Source organism: Scophthalmus maximus, chromosome 15, assembly GCF_022379125.1.
Source record: "Scophthalmus maximus strain ysfricsl-2021 chromosome 15, ASM2237912v1, whole genome shotgun sequence".
NCBI classification, from domain to species: Eukaryota; Metazoa; Chordata; class Actinopteri; order Pleuronectiformes; family Scophthalmidae; genus Scophthalmus; species Scophthalmus maximus.
The window spans coordinates 3,890,747-3,909,630 of record NC_061529.1 but is presented as its reverse complement, the minus strand read 5'-3'; the positions used below and the strand labels follow the sequence as shown (position 1 = coordinate 3,909,630).

The window sequence follows — 18,884 nt, the reverse complement described above, 5'->3', positions numbered from 1 at the left end:
TTTATAAATATTATTTTATATTTTTATTTTTGAAAATAAGTGATCCACGTTTTCTGTTGCTTTGTTATAAAAAACAATAATCAGACTTCTATACTAAGGGACTACAGTATTGATGGGGTACTTATGTACAAATTTTTTGTCAAATCGATTCAAAAAATGTATATATTTTGAAAATTAATTTTAAATTCTAATAATTTTCTAAACAAAAACTTGTTTTTTTATGTACTCTGGATGAAAAGACTGAATCGAACAAAAAAAAATACATTAGATTTTTCCCCTATTAATATACGATTTCCTTCTTTATATAAATATTCATGGCATGTGCACATTGTATTCAGGGCTTTAACAGTTAAGTTTAAGTTAAAGTTAGTTTTCTTTTTACACGGTTTTACTATGAATAAATGTCAAGTAACAATGTAACGTCTGATTAAATCAGTGTTAAAGGTGGGACAGTTTTTTACGTTTAAATACCAGGTCAACCTTTTCATCTATTATCAAATCAAACGGTGTTGTTCCCCCCACGTGATGATGAACTCCCTCCTCCTCCAGTCGTCTTCGCCGGGGACGTGGCAGCGGCGGGGTGAACTCTGACCCGGAAGCACTTGAACAGCATCGGCAGCAAACGAAGAAGAAGATGTGTCGTTAGCCACATTCTGTTAGCTGCTAGCCAGGTCGGGGAAGTTGCAATATTGTCGTTGACAGCGGGATCTGGACGAAGCGATGCGGGTTGTCGGTTGTTTGAATCTGCGCCGTTGACTGCGTCGGGGACCTTTCTTCGTTTTAACGCATTTGAGTGGCCTGTTATTTACCGAAGCTAGTTAGCTTAGCATTGCTAACGAGGCCATAGAGGAGGCTGCATCGTCTTGTGTTGTTGTCAACGACGTGGATGTTTTTTTTAAGCAAAGCGGAACTAATAAAACTAACAGCCGTCATCCGGGGAATGTGACTCCACTCGACCACAACAAATACAAGTGTGTGTGTGTGTGTTAAAAAGGGGGCAGAGGTTGTGTTTGATGCTGTAGCTTAGCAAGGAGATTAGCCGAGGAGATAAAAAAAAAAAAAGTGCAGCCATGGACGACTTCAGCTCGATCAGCCTGCTGTCGCTGGCGATGCTGGTGGGATGCTACGTGGCCGGGACGATTCCTCTGGCAGTCAACTTCTCAGAGGTAAGTTTCTTCTTCTTCACATGCAACCCCCCCCCCTCAGAGAGCCCCCAGCTAGCACTGCTAAGCTAACGTCAAAGTTGTATCTCCTAGTCAGGATCACTTGATTGCATCGTGGACTGTGTGATACATTTGTGGGATTGAGAAGAATTGATCATTTTTTGTGGCTCTTGTGCTTGTTTCTCTCAGGAAAAGCTGAAGCTGATCACGGTGCTGGGGGCAGGGCTGCTCTGTGGCACCGCGCTGGCTGTCATCATCCCTGAAGGAGTCCACGCACTTTACGAGGAGATCCTGGAAGGTACAGTCGAGTGTGTTGTGGTTTTTCTCCACAAGGACTACTGCACATGCTTTGTCTTCCTCTCCACCATTAACATGTGGAAGACTTCTAGGTTGGCTTTTTTTTTTCCATCGGATCTTAAGTCGGTGAAATATCTGAAATATCTGAAATATCAGATTTCTGGCAAAACTTCGTCCACGTCCAAGATGCGCAGAAAAAGTGTGCAGGAGTTAGAAACTATGTCGAATTGGTCTTAATACGTCAAGTGTTGCTGGAATAACAAAAAACAACCCTCTTGCAGTTTCTCAAAGCCCAACGCGATGTCTTATTGACTTATCAGTTATTTAATTATTACACCTTTGCTCATTAAACTGTGTCCGTCGACTGCATGATTAATTGACTACATGTTTCAGCCTTCAACTCTGTTTTTAAATCCAGCACATTTCTCCTGGATCCTCCACACTGTACCAGTTCTGCTTTCTATTTATTCCTTGGGGTACACTTATTAATAGTTAAAATTAGAATAATTTAACAGTTTCATGTTCTGTTGATCGAGTGTACTGGTGTCCAGCTTTCAGACGCCTCCACACCAGAATGACACGTGGAGAAAACTACTTATAGAGCTTCTATAGGCTAAGTCGACCACTTCATTAGAAACACGTTTACACCTGCTTATTCGTGCGATTAGCTTCAGTACACATGCTTGCAGAAATGATGTGATGCAGTAGATATGAACATGGGCCCAGAATCTCACAAAGGGAAGTTTGAAGTTTGAGTTGAATGCATGTCAACCCAGTGTGGTGCTCCTAATAAAATGCTCGGCGAGTGTAGACGCATGATGTTCACGTTGAGTTTGAAATGTGTTCAAACAGATCAAAGTTCGGCAAAAGGTAAAGTACAATCAGTTGCCGTCTGCTTCTGTTACGCAACAAAGTTTGCCAAACACAAATGTTTGTTATGTGATCGCTTGCACGTTAACTGCGTCGAGGAGGAACGTTGCAGTAGTTCGTGATGGTCTCTGTGCCCGAGCGGCGACACAAACCTAAATTTGAATCACTGACACGTTAAAGTATTTCTCCTTATCTTTGTGTGTGTGTGCAGGTGGACACCACAATCACGAGCAGGTCGGGGTTGTGGAGGCGTCCCAGTCCAAGGTGGAAGTGGACGGCGTCCTCAGCGCCGGCGAGAAACACGAACACAGTCACGAGCAGCTTCACGCCTGCATCGGCGTGTCTCTGGTCCTGGGCTTCGTCTTCATGCTGCTGGTGGACCAGATAGGCAGTTCTCATGTCCACAGCACTGAAGGTCAGTCTCCGTCTCACCGGGGGGACGGCAAAGGTTAAAGCATCAGAAGGGATTTGTGAAATAGAATTTAACAGTACACACGTCCAGAATGTCTTTTTCGAGACAGCAGCGTTGTCATTAGTCTTAATTCTGTGCTAATAATCTCTGGAGTAAAATAATTTTGTTGAATTACACCCAAAAAATACAACACAAGTTTTCATGGATGCACCAGCGCTCAGGGTCAAACTATTTTCAGTTAATCAAGCAGCAAATGCAATGCAAACAGTTTGTCTGCCAACATGTGACACAGCAGATTTATTACTCAGTTCTGGAGATGTTGATCTGTAATAAAATGCTTTCTTCTACCACTATATTTGTTAGACATTTTTAAAAGACAGTTTTTTGGTTGCCTGGTTTAGATCCAGAGTCGGCAAGAGTCAACTCAAAGATCACCACCACACTGGGTCTTGTGGTCCACGCTGCAGGTACGTCGGGCTTCATTCACCGTTTCATGATGGTTAGATCCAAACAAAATGGACAATTTACTGTAGATATGATGAGACAAATGTTTGACATAATTCACTCAGACTTTCTATTTCTTGTTAAAAGTTATTGTTTGTTAATTCCCTGCCACACACCTAAAGTTGATGATTGTTCAGTGAATCTCATTTGGAACTGGGCTGGAGAGTAGCTGTAATTTAGATTATATTAAATCGTCTATTGTGATTATTGAGTGTGTGTTTAAGCAGGAAGAGCTAATTAACAATAAGCAACATCATCATCATCATCATCAGGACGTAATGTTGGATGTTTTCTTTTGTCTGCAGCGGACGGAGTCGCACTCGGAGCTGCTGCCTCCACGTCTCAGACCAGCGTTCAGCTCATTGTTTTCGTGGCCATCATGCTGCATAAGGTAATAATGGTTCATATCAAGGACATTGAATCATTGCTTTTTTCTAGTTTAGATTTATGGGACTGCCAACTGCGAATTTCAGCTTTTGTAGGACCAGTATTTTCTATCGAAAATAGATAATACTCATCTGTTCATGCATCAAATTTTTGAGCATTAGCAATCTACAAACATTATTGCGTTAAAACAGACTGCCTGACAAATATATTGAAAATAGATAATTTGCAGGAATTAAATTTCTCTGCTGCTCGGCACATTTCCGTCAATCTGATTCCAGAAAGGAATCAGATTCATCGATCCGAAGGGAAATAAAAACAAAACAAAGGGGCGTGCGTGTGAAACAGTGAGATGTAGGATAAGTAAAGTATATTATAAATATTGAATGTTGCTTAGCTGGATGTGCTGGACGAAATTGATGCACGTCTCTCAATAAAAACAAAACCTGGAGGAGCCGGTATGAAGAATGGACCTGATGCAGCTGATAACATTTATAATAGTCTTATCTTTAACATACAGCTGCTCTGTTTCAATGTGTCGGTAGAGAAGCTGCTGTTTTTTACCGGTTGTTCAGCGCGACTTCCCCCTCAGCTAACTGTTCCACCCTCTGCTGATCTTGTCGTCTTCAGGCCCCGGCGGCGTTCGGCCTGGTGTCTTTCCTGATGCACGCCGGTCTTGAGAGGAACCGCATCCGCAAGCATCTGCTGGTCTTCGCCCTGGCCGCGCCTGTCCTCGCCATGCTCACCTTTTTAGGCCTCAGTCAGGTAAATACCATCATAAATATAAAATATGTCTCTTTGTATTTCGCGATAAAAAAATATCAGTTGTGACTTTATATAAATATATTTCTATTCAATCCATTTCTTCAGAGCCACCAAATGCAACTTGACGAGTTTTTCTTGTCTGTCACTGTAATGAAAGTTTACTTTGTGTAGTTCTCCAGCTTCAGATAAGATTACATACAACAACATGGTTCAACAAATTTGAATGTTTCTCTTTTTTAACCTCACATCGTTTTTGCTTCTCTTTCAACCCTCAGAGCAGCAAAGAGGCCCTGTCGAACATCAACGCCACCGGCGTCGCCATGCTCTTCTCCGCCGGCACCTTCCTGTACGTGGCCACCGTCCACGTCCTGCCCGAGGTGGGGGGCGGCGGCGGCCACAGCCACGCTCCGCCCGTGGGAGGGAACGGCGGCAAGGGACTGAGCAAAGTGGAGGTGTGCGCTCTGGTGCTGGGCTGCCTCATTCCTCTGGTGCTGTCCGTCGGCCACCACCATTAGAACCCCGTCCCCCGGCTGGGCTCGGGTCGGATACGGGACGTTTGTACAAGGGGGGAGAGAAGCCGATGACACGGAGACTTCAAACGTTGTGGATTTAAAATGTCTTTTTTTGCTCGTGGACCGGACCAGCACACGTTTCGTGGGGAGTGTCTTAAGACTGAAAAAACTGAATGAATGATGAATTGTTGCAATGAAAACTTACGGCTCACAACAATGTTGTTTTCTCCCGACGCCGACGATCATGGCACGGCAACTGTAAGTGTCCATTTTACGCCACGAGCTCTGTCGGTCCCTTTTTTTCCGAGCGGTTTTACCGGGCCGGTTTGTTTCGGTCACTGAGGAGTCTGTCGGCGTTGCGTTCTCGTGCTTTTCCTTTTCCAACCCTGATTTCAACACTGTGACATTTTGCGCGGCGGCTTGTTGCACAGTGAGATTTAGACGCTTGTGATGTCGAGAAAGCAAACTTTTCTTTTCTTTTTTAAAATATATGTATAAATGTACAGCTCCGACCATTTGAACCGATTTTTCAAGTGCCATATTAGCGAGTTTGGAATAGACCCCCCGCCCCCCCGATGACGCGGCGCTGTGAAGGACGTTACAGTTTGTAAAAGCTGTTTCTTGGCCCTGATGGGAAGCTGAGTCATGGCGGATAATGATTGTATGTGTTTTCTATAAATCAACAGGTTTAGATGAATCTCGAGTATCACTTTCATTTGACCTGATTAGCTTCTGGATGTGTTACATTTTTCTTCTGTTTCACCCCCCGCAGAGTAAATTGGCAGGAAAAAAAATATCTGTATAGAATTGTCTTAATGAACGAACGAATGATTCATAATCGAGGTCGTTACCCGGGTGAACTCGTGTGGGGACCATCGGCTCCGGAGGACATATGGACCACAACATCTTTTAGTTTGCGCCTCAAAATTAATCATACCTGAGCAATAATTGTTGTCAGGGTTGCAGCTGAGTCTGAAATGGGTGCAGAGGTTTTTGCCTTCATCTTCAAAGATCCGGCTGATAAGACGCGCTTGAACGCAGCCTCGCCCTCGACATCCCCGTCTCGAAGCGTTGAAGACCGGTCGATGCGTCATCACGCGAGCGGGCGGCTCCCTCCTCCGTCAGCGTGTGTCGCTCATGTCGTTGTGCAGAGCAACTTCCTCCTGCCGCAATCATGATCCCTCGTGTGAGATGGACCTGATTACTCTTGTTTCTTTTCTTATTTGAATCTTTTCTATTTGGACAGAGGTGGACTTTGCAGCGCAGACACACGAGGCTACAGACTGTCTCTGATTTATGTATAAAATCAACACTTTTACTCAACTCGTCAAATGATTCCAGCTCCTTCTACGACGAGAGGAAACACTCGCCGCGATGGTTTTTTCGCCTCCTCTGGGAGCGAGAGAGAGAGAGTGGCGGCTCGCATGCAGACCAGCAGCTGCATGACTTGGTTTATTTTTATTATTTTTTTAAATGCGACGCTGTATATGAAATACAAAGGGGAAGAGAAAAAAAAGGCCCCACTGTGTTTCTTTACGGGCAGGTTGGCATCTGTGCAATTTCATCTGACGCCCTGCTGATGTTTCCCCTTATGTAAAACCGCAAATATATAATGCAGTTGATATGGTTAGAAAGTCAAACAACCAGAAAATCCTCAATGTTCGGAAGCTGCACCCTTTAAAAAAACTAAAAAAAATTGTTCTTTGAAAAATTATTTAAACGATCAATTAGAAATATTGTTGCTGATCAACTTTCTGTGCTCTTGTGTGTTATTGGGAATGATGAACCAAACGGCATTTATTTTGAAATATGCCTTTTTAAGCCCCTGCAACCAAAGTTTAAGTTAAAAGAAAAAAAAGTCCTTGTTTACAAAAAGTTTTAATATTCAAATGTTTGAGGTATCGGGGCAGCGGGATCAGATCTAACTTGCCGGTGAAATAAACAAACGTCCAACATCATGAAACCTCGGAGAAGAGCAACAACAAAAAACACTAATAATAATTAAAGTTCACATGAGTCGACCGCATGACTTCCTCTGGGAAAGAAGCTGAAGGGACGGTCATATAAGTTGATAAATAATGTGAAGTAAAATATAGTTTGGTAAGTAATCGATCAAAGTGCATTAACCAGAGTTCAGTTGAACCTGAAGCCACACCCACCAATGATGTCACAGGGTCCTGGCGTGAACTGCAGTGAAACTTGCATTTTAAATTATAAATTCATAAACTTACTAAATAACAATAGTAGTCGATGTTTTCACCGGACAGTGTCGGGGGTTTGTTTAATGTTCATATTGTTTAATCTGGTGGGGTTGTTTTTTTTTTTTAAAACATGATTCCTGTATGTAACTATATAAATATGAAAATGTTCTTCAGAAGCTGTACAGTATCTGCAGGTGAAGTTTTAACAGGATCTTTTCTTACAAACAGGAGGAGGTGACGTCACGTGTCGGGGACGTTTTCCGTAGAGTTTTGCGGATCAGGTTAATATTTGGATCAGTGTCAGTTGGGTTATTAGAGAAGTCTTTATTTTATTTTGTATCTTTTTTTTTGCCATTCCAGAATGAGTCTTGCCTTATTTTCTGATTGTGAAAAGTTGTAAAGCAATGTGTTTTATGACCAGGACTAAATTAAAGCTTTTTTTTTTTAAACTGGTGAAAAATGCGGCAGTATATATTTTTTAAATTGACAGGTAGAAGTGCACTTCATGGAGGTTTGTATTGTACTCGTCAAGGTTAGTATCAGATTTTTTGGTCGGGTCATATATTCAACAAATGATGTAACTTTATTCTTTGATTAAATGTCAAAAAAAAAAATATTTCAGAGGCTTTTATGAATTTAAATTGATGCAAACTGGAAAAAAAAAAAGAAAAAGTCTTCATTCGCCTGCACTTCTCCGCTGAGGTTGAGCTGTTAATATCTTTATAATCTGGTGTACATCCCGTCTGACACATGTTCTGTGAATTAATCGGGTACTCAACCATGCTAAAGCTTCACGTCGTTAACTGCCCTGACTCTCCATCCTCTTTGCTAGAGAGCCGCGCTCTGCCGCAGATGTTCTCCTGATTCACTGCTGACGGACGGACGGACGGATGGATGGACGGACCAGAGAGTTCATCACTGCCAAGAGCTGGAGACCGCTGCTTTTCTGGGACTATACAGTAATCTGAATAACAGCTTATACTGGCTGGAATGTATCGACTGGGTTCAGATTTAGCAACTCAGTCATAAAGCTCCCCTCCCTCCCCCTTTCTCTCCATCATCCCTGACTTCCTCTCCTCCGCTGCAGTCAGTCTGCCTCCAGCTGACGAGCGTATTGGCAGCCGCGTCATTCCACCCCGCTGAGTTATCGGGATTTCTTTGCTATACTTTTCCTGCTTTGTATCGAAGCGGTCCCTGCAGCTACTCATGCACTTCTCTCTCTCCCTGTCTGTCTGTGTGTTATCGGGTGTCACTGGGCTCCCTGTTATTGACTGACTGTTGTGGTTTATTTTTCTATTGATATATCTTTGTGTGCGCGCATCACGTACCGGGGACGAGAGGCCAGCGAGGGGATGTTCTCGTCTTCGTCCAGAAACTCTCTGTTCTCGCCCGGGTCGTCCATGGAGCAGTCGGACAGCGAGGCGTTGGACATCAGCACCAAAGTGCAGCTGCACGGCGTGCTGTGGAAGAGGCCCTTCGGACGGCCGTCGGCCAAGTGGTCCCGCAGGTGAGGCCGGGCTGTTTACCTCTTCTTTTTAAAATCTTATAACTCCACAAAGAGCTCCACGAGGTCTTGTCTGTTGGTGGGGGGTTGAAATCTGCCTCAGTGTGGTTTGTCAAAGCTTTTCAAAAGATTGTGGCTGGACTGCGTTTAGAGCAAATTTTGTTTCATCTTGAAGTTTTGAATTTTCAAGCAACAAAACGTTAAATATTCCTAGCAAATGTTTCCGATTTTTCCCCAACAAGTGTCAAAGACTGAACCAAAGAGTCATTCACTTCTCTGATATATATTTAAAAGGAGTTAAGATGAATTAAATTGAACTTTCATTGAGAAAACAGACGCAGAGAATCATTATTTCCACTGTTTCCGAGAGCAAAAGCAATTTAATTTGCTTTACAGCCACAGTTGAAAATGTCTCTATTGATTTTCCTCAAAAGAAAAGGTCCCGGGTTACTTCCTGGCTGATCAACTGAGGAATCTTTCCCGACTTGGCTGGATGTTTTTCTTGATGCTGAATTATTAACATCTTTCCCTCCTGAAACGGACATGTAGGATTTAAAAAGCCGACCGTTGGCGTGTGGTGTGTCAGGAGATCTCTTTATGTAACCACAGGAGATACTGATCCACAGACGCCGTGTCACTGTCATCGTCACAACAGTGTGTGTTTGGACGGTAAAAGGCCTGGATTGGAACCTTATGTCATGATAATGCTCTTAGTTTTACATAAGAGTTTAAACAACAATATACACAGAGGATCCAGAGAGGCCGTTTTAGCAGCACATGTCTATTTGTCCTTTGACCTTTCCCTTTTGCGTATATATCGAAGGTCAAAAAGAATTTTAAAAATGTGCTTTTTTCGGTGCCAAACCAGAGACTCAGTGCGTTTGTGCTTTTTGTTCTTTCAACAGCTTAAAAAAAACCAAAAAACCCAGACGTTTTTTTTTTTTTTTAATCCAACCAAATGTGACAGAATGATTTTAAATGACTTCAGTCCAAATGTCGCCGCAGATTAAAAAGGTGCACTCCGCCAGAGTCGCACGTTAACTCATCGGACACAGGCCGGCCTGTGAAAACCACAGTGACGCAACATGTGAAGCACAAAACACGCCTGCAGCAGTCGAGTCAGTCGATGGACTCAACCCCTCAACACCACAACAGGACTTGAAACCAGTTAACGCTTCTCCAAGGGCAATAACAGAAAGAAAACTGTACGTTAACGGTAATTCATTTCTTTTAAATCGGATGAAACCCGCAGCAGGCCTCGTTGTGTTGTCGAGCAGGAATGTTCATATGTTAAAGGTGGACCTTGGTGTCACTCACCGCCCAGAGGAGTGATCACGCAAGTGGTACGTGCTGATTTAGATTTGTACTGGGAACACCAGAGCAGACGTGGGTTCCTCACTCGCCGCTTTATCTGTCTTCCCCGGTACGAAGGTTCTTCATCATCAAAGACAGCTTCCTGCTCTACTATGCGGAGAGCGAGAAGAGGAACTTTGAGAGCAACCGGTACTTCAACATCCACCCCAAGGTGAGCGCCTGCGTCCCTCTCTCGCGGACCCGTGGCGAAAGTGAAGATCTGGAGAGGTGCTGAAGTCATGATGTGATGTGTTTCCGTCTCAGGGAGTCATCCCTCTGGGAGGATGTGTGGTGTCGGCCAACGAAGACATGGGGATGCCGTTCGCCGTCGTGGTCAACCTGGAAGACTTCACTGTAATAACATGTGCCCTCATTCGTCCTTTATCAGAATTACAGATGTTTCAAGTATTTACAGATGTACAGTTTCAAGTGAGTTTTTTTTAAGACGGCCGTGTAAATAAAGTCGCAGGCAACAGGTCATCAACCCAAAACCATTGGCAGCTCAGAGGCGACGGTCCCGTAGAGCCCAGCTGAAATGTAAATTGTAAATTGTATTTTCACGAGGGCAATAAGCAGCCTCATTTACCCCCCCCCCCCCCCCCCCCCCCCCCCCCCCAGGGCACCGTGGTCCTGGCCGCCGAGTCCGAGGACGAGCAGCTCCACTGGATCGAGATGCTCCAGGAGTCGGGGAAAGTGTGAGTGGGCAATTTAGAATTTGAATGTGGCAGCTGAAGCTCAACATACTGTGTGATGTAGGACAGAATGGATACTGTAAGAGTCACCACAACAACAACAACAACAACAACAACAACATTTCAACAGCGTCCTGAATCCCACCCTCTCCCTTCCTAAGATGCAGCTACAGATATTTTAACGAGTTTCATTTTCTCTAATCGCTTCGTTAAACAACTCGCTGTGTTCCACCGACAGCACTTGGAAGAACTCCCAGCTGGGCGAGGCCATGATCGAGAGTCTGGAGGCTCAGGGGCTGCAGCTGGCCAAGGAGAAGCAGGAGTATCTGGGTAAACGTGGAGGACGTCGGCCTGGACCGATGAGCTCTTTGTTTCTGAAGGTTTAACGAGGCGAAGCTGGTGATGTGATACGTTGGTGTTGTTGTTGTTGTTGTTGTTGTTGTTGTTGTTGTTACTGTTACTTCTTCCTCCAGATAAACTGATGGAGGAGACGGAGGAGCTGAGTCATCAGAGGGCTCAGAGAGAAGTGAGGCTTGTTTACTCCTCTGGTGTCATCACAGCTTGGCTTTGAACAAACAGATTAGAACTTTTATGTTTAAGTGAAAATTAAATCATTCAAATTCTCATGAATGTTAGAAAAACTATGTGAAATTTAAATTTCACTCAACCGCTTATCAAAATTGTTGCAGAGTAATCTTCTGTCAAACATACTTTTGTCGCACCACATGATGGTCCTGATATTACCTCATTCTAGTTTTTATCATTATTATTATACTATTTTTTTTATAGGCTTTTGTTATTTTTATGTTTTCTTACACCTTGAAACTCCTTGTAACTTTGTTTTGACAAGAGCTATTCAAATATAAAAGTGCTGAATAAATAAAGACATTAGAGAGACAAAGAATATAACGATATTATTGATATGACTGTAAACTGTTGTGTGTGCAGGAGCTGGAGCGTCTGAACCAGGTCCTGGAGGAGGAGAAGATGAAGTTCGAGGAGGTGGTGCTGGAGCTGAAGGCGGAGCAGGAACAAATTAAACTGTGAGAACTCGACTCGTGTCCGTTCACCTTCCTCACTGTCGCGGTGGCGGTCACAGTGTCTGAGATCTGTCCTCTGTTGCGTGTGTTGACGGCAGAGACCTGGACGGCACAACTCAGTCGCTGAAAGGTGTCGAGAGCGAGAAAGAAGAACTGAGCAGTTTGACGGTGATGCTGCAGAAATCCATCGAGGTACGAGGAGGAAAAAAATGAACACATTCTGAGGTCAAATAAAAGTTGCGACAATATCGATCAAGCGATGAGTTGGAAATGACTCGATTCAGATCATGCGATGTTACAGCTGCTGATGTCTCAAGTTATGTAACAAACCAGTGAAGTCCATATTCCAGTTATCGTTCTAATGATAATAATGAATCCTGGGATTGTATTACAGCCGGATGGGAAAAAAAACTAAAATCAAGAATTAATGGAATAATAATAACTTTTTTCTTTCTTGCCACAGGAACAATTCATCTTTGGTGTAACACATAGTTTTTTATTTGTGCAGATGAAACAAACGAGATGTAAAATGTTAATTAATGAGCTTCAGAGTTCAGAGTCCAGGCTGTTTCCTCCTGTTTCAAATCCATATACTGATATTTATCACATTTAACAGACAGACATGAGAGCAGAGTTGAGTTATTAAACTCTTGACAAGAAAGTCAGTACGTTTATTTAACCAAGTACTTTTTTTTCTCCACTTGCCCTAATTCTCCTCTGATGTTTACTTCTTGTTAAGTAAAAACTTTTTTGTCTTTGGTTATGACATTTTGGTTTTTCAAATGGAATGAATTATCTTATAATATAGTAGCTACAATGTACAGTTAATCCTAAATCATCATTAAATATCTCACATGTTGACCAAGTTGGATTTTAGGTGAAGTGTCTCATCAGAAAAAGATGTGAAAAAATTTATGGAAACAAACTTTTGTAAATAAAGAGTTACATTTGTAACAAGATAAAAACTCTAATGAAAAATTCATAACACTTAAAATTCAACTCAAGCTTCACTTACATTCTAGCTTTTACCAGAGCACTTAACTGAACCTTGACTTAGCTCAACTTCCTGTTAATGTCATTAATTAAACATGAGATAATAGTGTCAATTATACATGTAATATTCTGCACTCCCCGATTGAAGAGAGAGACTAAATCATCGTAGACATTATTCAGTGGAATGACCTGAGCCTCTTGTCTTGTTCTTTCAGGAACTGTCGCAGGAGAAGCAGCGAACACTTGAGCTGCTGGGGGCGAAGGAGCAGGAGGAGAAGGAGGCAGAGGAGGAGGAAGAGGAGGAGGAAGAAGACGAGGAGGCGAAGGTGAAGGAGTCCGCCTGCAGGACGCCTGAGGAGGAGGAGGAGGAGGAGGAGCTCGGAGACGGGGATCTGCTGAAGGACCTGCGACACATCGAGGACCAAATGAAGATCCTGCTGAAGGAGAAGGAGCAGGCGGACGACAAGTGGGTTCGGCTCGGTTCCCTTTTCTTTTTGTGTTCCTCGCATCACTTCATAGGCGTCATCGATGTAGAGACAGAAGTGTCCTCGAGACCCCTGGAGTGTCTCTAAAAGTTTCAATGTTCACGGTGTCAAATTGTGATCCAGGCTCACATGAGGGGGGAAACTCTTAGACCAGTGGCTGTGTGTCGGCGTCCACAGGCTCGGACACTCTGGTTGTTTGCAGCGGAACCTGCAAAATTAAGTTAATGGAACCGGAGGACGTGACTGATGGTGGAAATGTGTATTGATCCCCCAACAACCAGCCCATCGCGGGCGGCTGCTATTGACCGCGCAGCACTAATGTCCTGCTGCGATCAGAGACAGATATATACGGCTCGCAGCCGAATGTCTCCTCCCTGTTGTCCGCTGACGGGAAGCATCTCATCAACAGAGTTTGAATCTTGTTTAAAACGAATGTTTGGAACCACATCGCAGGTGTGAGCTTACTTTACATCAAACCGGCACATTTGGAATCTTGTGTGTTTTTTAAAAAAGCATTTAAAATAGACCAAAGGAGTTGAAATATTCACGATGTTCTCTGCGTATCAGAATCACAAAACGCTCTGTTGGTCCTCGGTGGTGGATTGCGTTCAGGGTTTCTCTTCTGTCGCTCAGGCTCAGGGAGAACGAGCAGCGGGCGAAGGATCTGCAGCAGGAGAGGGAGTTCTACTCGTCTCAGTCCCGGACGCTGCAGCAGTCGCTCACTCAGCTCACGGTGGACAAGCAGCAGACCGAGGCCGAGCTCAAGGTGACGCAGACGCACGCGACTCACGCGAAATATCGCTTTTGCCATGTACGTTTTCGTCTTCGATCATACGCGTGCATCACTACAGAAAAATGCAAGGGCCAATAACGATAACCTTTTAACAACAGTGTCAGGAAAAAAACAACAAAATTAAATAGTTCAAAATGTCCTTTTGCGGTGACATATAGACAAGGCAGGTAATTAATAAGGTAAATAATAAGCACAATCATAATATTCCTTGTGGCTGATGGCTGTCAGGTCTGTAGCCTGGATTTAAGAGATAGTGAACAGTCCAATTCTACTTCCTACAAGGGACAGAGGGGGGAAAAATACTTTCCATGTTTCCATATTTTGAACTGTAAATTTGACATTTTCTGTTAAGTTTGTTTCAGAGCATGAACATCTACAGGTCGACATAGGAGACCTCCATTGCTTTCAACCTTTTGGTCCACAACTATGTCGTCTGATTCAAGTATCCTGAGCCGTTTCAGTTTCTCCTCAGGTTCATAAAAACCTCCACATGAGCACAAGATCTGTGTCTCCAGTTAGACTATGAGAGCAGATGCTCTTTGTTTTGAATCCAGTTGAATATTATTTATCAAACGGACTCATCCGATAGAAAGAAAGAGATCCGGTTTGTGGTTTAGCATCACATCCTCCTCCTCCTCCTCATCCAGTCACCTAATGTTCCCCTTGAGCTCCAGAGGAATCACACACCTTTAACTTGTCTACATCTGTATTCAAGCCTCGCGTGTTTCTTCCGGTGTGTGTCAGGCGGAGATCGAGTCTCGGGTGGAGCTGGAGAAGAGGCTGAAGCAGGCGGAGGAGGCGCTGCAGGACCTGGAGAAAGGCCTGGACTCACTGGAGCGGACCAAAGAGAGAGACGAGAAGATGAAGGGGGACGTGACCCAGCTGAGGAGTGAGTGAAATACCCACTGATCCAATTCAGATCATTTTCTATTATTATCATCCCCTGTTTTCATTTGCATGTTATTCTTACACGTCTGTGGTTTTTAATCTGATCTGATGTGTGAGACTTTACTCTTGTGGGACTGCCTCCATCTGGAAAGATCGTGTATTACATGTTCATTTTTATATCATACCACACTTGACATGTGTCTGTTTTTCCTTGTGACGTGTAAAAATATCTTCAGTCAAAAGGCAACAAACACCCGTGGTGAAAAAATATGGCTGAGTATGTGTCTCTGACGTGTGTGTGTGTGTGTGTGTGTGTGTCTGTGTGTGTGTCTCTGACGTGTGTGTGTGTGTGTGTGTGTGTTTGAGTATGTGTCTCTGACGTGTGTGTGTGTGTGTGTGTCTGTGTGTGTGCGCGTGTCTGTGTGTGTGTGTGTGTGTCTGTGTGTGTGCGCGTGTCTGTGTGTGTCTGTGTGTGTGTGTGTGTGTGTGTGTGTGTGTGTGTGTGTGTGTGTCTGTGTGTGTGTGTGTGTGTGTCTGTGTGTGTGTGTGTGTGTGTCCAGGGTTCTTCGAGGAGTGTATCTGCGCAGCCGAGATCGAGGCGAAGCTCCCGGCGATAATGAAGAACGCCGTGTATCTCCACAAAGCGGCGGCTCGCAGAATCAAGAGCTGCCGCGTCCAGAGGACGGCGTCCAGACGCCACTGGCGTAAGTCTGAACGTCGCACACTTCATCCACCTGTCCCCAAGATCGACAGTAAAACACTCCGCTCAGAAAGAACGCTTACTTTGAAAACGTTTGTGCTGTTTTCCAACGCACTGCTCAATGTTTAGATTATTATTGTTAGAAATATTATGTAAATTAGGATTTATACTCAGGTGCATCAGTCTTAGTACGAGTCTGTTTGTTCTGCTCCTGAAACTAAAACTTTCTGCTCCTGAAACTAAAACTGTTTTCATAACCTCCAGAAAATGTCCAGAAAATTCGGTCCGGATGGAAAAAAGTTTTGGAAAAATGTCCCGAGCCACATCTGCAAACATCTGCTTTCTCACATACAGCCGCTCTGGATAAGCTCAGGGACATTTCTGGACTTCACTGTGTGTCTGACAGCAGCTTTAGAGAGAGTTTATTATTAATATATAGGCCTGCAAATTGTGATTATCTTTACGATTAATAAATCAGTACTTTGTGAAATGTTAGAAAAAAGTGAAAAATATCTTCAAGTTACCTATTTTATCCAGACAACAGTTCAAAAGCCATAAAGATATTCAAGATATAAGGAGATAAAGAAAAAGCCAAAAGGCACAAATTGTCACATATGAGAGAACTGGGACACGTTTGGTATTTTTGCTCAGTAAATGACAAAAAGATGAATTGGTTGACAAAATTGCTGTTTACCAAGGAGCCTAACAGTGGATACAACATCACACTAAACTCATTCATTCCTTTATCATTCCGTAAGAGTCGTCAGTTTCACCGTCTCTCCGCAGTGAAACACTCAAAGTCCTTCGCCGTGGCGAACGCCGACGGCGGCAGCATGGAGGACCTGAGGGAGACGGCCCGGCGGCTGACCTCCGACAGCAGCTTCAGACGGAGCGTGTACCAGATCATCGCTCGCAAGGACGCCTCCAACAAAACGGGGGACTGAGGGGAGGAGAGGAGAGCGAGGCAACAGAGGAGACGAGGCCCCCCCGAGCGTCTGTGACGTAGAGATCCTGATCCCAAACCCACCTTCAAAGTATTAGTAGACGGAGACGCACGCAGCGATCGCTCTGATGGAGCCTCAGGTTATAACAACTCCTACTGAGCTCAATGACAAGGAAGTTGAACACACACTAAACTCCTCATGAAACTAACATTCAGTATGTAAAGACGCCCGTCCCCTGGATAGAACCACAGACACTCCAATTCCCCTTATGGCCCCGAGGTTTGGTTCCATTGCATCTGAAGAACCTTAAAGATGAGGAACATCCGGGCACAAGGAAACGGTCGTCCGGGTTTTTAAAATTCAAACTGCTCAAGAAAATGAAATCTCTTGCGTTGCTTCGTCACAGTTTGGTTCATGTCAGCTTTAGAATGCAGCTGTCATGAAACAATTAACAAATAGAATCTCTATTCTTTCATCATCTCAATATTTCTCTCTTTAAGTTGTCAGGAGTCTGACAACAAAACACTTTAAAGGAAAGTCTTCCCCCTCATCCTCATCCAAAGTTCAAATACCAAAACAAAACATACCATTTTTCCTTGTTCCCGTGGTTCTTTACTCAGTGGAACTGTTTGAAGGTTTCATAATTAATTGTAATTAATTTCGTAAACTCAGACTTGATTTAGCCAGAGATAGTACAACAGTAGTGTCCTTATCAAACGACTGAGTCATTGAATATCACCTTGAACATTTGCAGCTGTGGGAAGAAACTAAAGTATATTTGTATCGTGTAATTTGGGGCTACTTACTTATTTTTCAGGCCAAGAACATAGAAGTTTATAAAATACGCCTCTTGAATCTACAGTGTGCAATATTTAGAAGAACTTTGGCAACTTTGAAATTGAATATATTGTCCATAACTGTGTTCATATATTTATAATCACCTGCAACAAAGAACCAATATTTAGTCATCAACTTTAAATGAGTTAAATATAGTAAATTATAAAAATTACACACTGGGGCTTTAAAGATTAAATAAGTGGTTCCAGACCTTCTCCTCCCGGGTGACCAACGGGGTCCGTTGTTGTGTCTAGATAAAGATGAAGGAAGAAAGAAAAGATTAAATTTGCACCTTTTCTTCTTGGACCACTTGGTTTGGAACCATTGGACTAAAATATAATATGATAAGTGTCTTGTCTTGTGTAGCTCCAAGAGGAAAATGTTACAACCTTACAACCCGACGCGTAAATAAAAACCCGGCAAACAATACGAGCACCTCTTCCACCTCAGAACATTTTTGGAACTCACCTGATGAGACGCCATAGTGTAATAATACTACATAATGATATTATAGAGTTAGACCATACAGTGCGTCAGTCAGCAGTGTGTCTGTAGCCTTGCACCTTGACTTCCTAGTGTTTCCACCATGTTCTGTGCGTAGCAGATAGTGAGGACGACGCAAATCCATCTTGAAAAATTGATTTTATTTTTCTGTTTTTTTGTTTTTTTTGGGGGGGGGGGGGGGGGGGGTTTGCACAGATTGTTTTCTTTTCTTTCATGACAACAATGATCTCAGTCGTGGTCGACAATCGAACATGACGTTTCATTATTAGCTACGTCTGGCAAAAAAAGGAAATCTGTTATTGACCAAGCAACTCGCAAAATGATGATAATGTACAAAATGTTAAGTAACTTTTTGACGCCAGAGATGAAACAGGAGCCCAACGTGTCACGGTGAGAGTAAGACGGAACATATGGAGGAGTGAGCGACATGCCTGGATGCTAATAAAGCTGTGTTTGAACCTTGTCAATGTCTTTTCATTTATGCAGGTAAAAGGCCCGTCGGTTCATTTGTGGCTTAACGTTCTCTGTTCCCACCGTTAGCAGCACAATAAATGGCACAGTGACGAGTTGAAGGTGAGAACTAAAGCTCTGAAGCGGATCCGTCGGAGGAGAGAGAGAGAGAGAGAGACTCGTTTGTTTCACACTTTCAAAGCTCAGTGTGGGAAGAAGAGAGGATTGTGGGTTACATCACCAGCTCCCATTCATCACCCGGACCTGCAGCACAGAACGGGAAAGAATTCAGAGGTTGGTTGGTTTCCGTCACATACACCAGTAAAATGTGTAACACTTTATTCTGACCTCACTATTCCGCATGTACAGGTGGTTTAAAAGCACCTAATAGTGATATATTTAATATATACTGAATACTGCAGGATTATTACGTTATAAATTGATTGTCAAACAACAAAGAAGTTGTTCGTTAATGCCATTTGTACAAAGTTGATGTGAAAGGGTTTTCCATGTGTTTTGAGATAAACATTGAGTATAAGAAATTAAGATAAAACTGTAAAATGTACATATGGTGTCATACATTATGTATCAGC

At 43.3% G+C, this 18,884-nt stretch overlaps 3 protein-coding genes across 5 annotated transcripts in view; 2 read left to right on the top strand and 1 right to left on the bottom strand.

Annotated features, from left to right (window-relative positions):
* The first annotated feature begins 578 nt into the window (after window positions 1-578).
* Window positions 579-5,604, top strand: slc39a9 (solute carrier family 39 member 9). The gene is made up of 7 exons (XM_035610664.2): window positions 579-1,166; window positions 1,353-1,461; window positions 2,542-2,745; window positions 3,144-3,209; window positions 3,552-3,637; window positions 4,261-4,395; window positions 4,671-5,604. Exons 1-7 carry the CDS (start codon window positions 1,071-1,073, stop codon window positions 4,908-4,910), a joined length of 936 nt encoding a protein of 311 aa, XP_035466557.1. The 5' UTR covers window positions 579-1,070; the 3' UTR covers window positions 4,911-5,604.
* A 2,096-nt stretch (window positions 5,605-7,700) lies between these two features.
* plekhd1 (pleckstrin homology domain containing, family D (with coiled-coil domains) member 1) lies at window positions 7,701-18,303 on the top strand. Its single transcript, XM_035610638.2, has 13 exons — window positions 7,701-8,615; window positions 10,044-10,137; window positions 10,230-10,319; window positions 10,584-10,660; window positions 10,896-10,987; window positions 11,131-11,183; window positions 11,606-11,700; window positions 11,796-11,889; window positions 12,906-13,156; window positions 13,809-13,941; window positions 14,713-14,857; window positions 15,417-15,560; window positions 16,343-18,303. Exons 1-13 carry the CDS (start codon window positions 8,461-8,463, stop codon window positions 16,498-16,500), a joined length of 1,581 nt encoding a protein of 526 aa, XP_035466531.1. The 5' UTR covers window positions 7,701-8,460; the 3' UTR covers window positions 16,501-18,303.
* ccdc177 (coiled-coil domain containing 177) overlaps window positions 18,018-18,884 on the bottom strand; it is a 104,807-nt gene continuing 103,940 nt past the window's right edge. For all 3 annotated transcript variants that reach the window (XR_007029756.1, XM_047327173.1, XM_047327174.1), the window contains one exon: window positions 18,018-18,555. The gene's annotated coding sequence lies outside the window, so the exon portion shown is untranslated. The remainder of the gene's footprint in view (window positions 18,556-18,884) is intronic.

Coding starts and splice junctions, on each gene's coding strand:
- slc39a9 (XM_035610664.2), top strand. CDS start 1,071: ATGGACGACTTCAGCTCGATCAGCCTGCTGTCGCTGGCGATGCTGGTG. Junction 1,462..2,541: donor TTACGAGGAGATCCTGGAAG/GTACAGTCGAGT, acceptor GTGTGTGTGCAG/GTGGACACCACAATCACGAG. Junction 3,638..4,260: donor TGGCCATCATGCTGCATAAG/GTAATAATGGTT, acceptor TGTCGTCTTCAG/GCCCCGGCGGCGTTCGGCCT.
- plekhd1 (XM_035610638.2), top strand. CDS start 8,461: ATGTTCTCGTCTTCGTCCAGAAACTCTCTGTTCTCGCCCGGGTCGTCC. Junction 11,184..11,605: donor ATCAGAGGGCTCAGAGAGAA/GTGAGGCTTGTT, acceptor TTGTGTGTGCAG/GAGCTGGAGCGTCTGAACCA. Junction 13,942..14,712: donor AGACCGAGGCCGAGCTCAAG/GTGACGCAGACG, acceptor GGTGTGTGTCAG/GCGGAGATCGAGTCTCGGGT.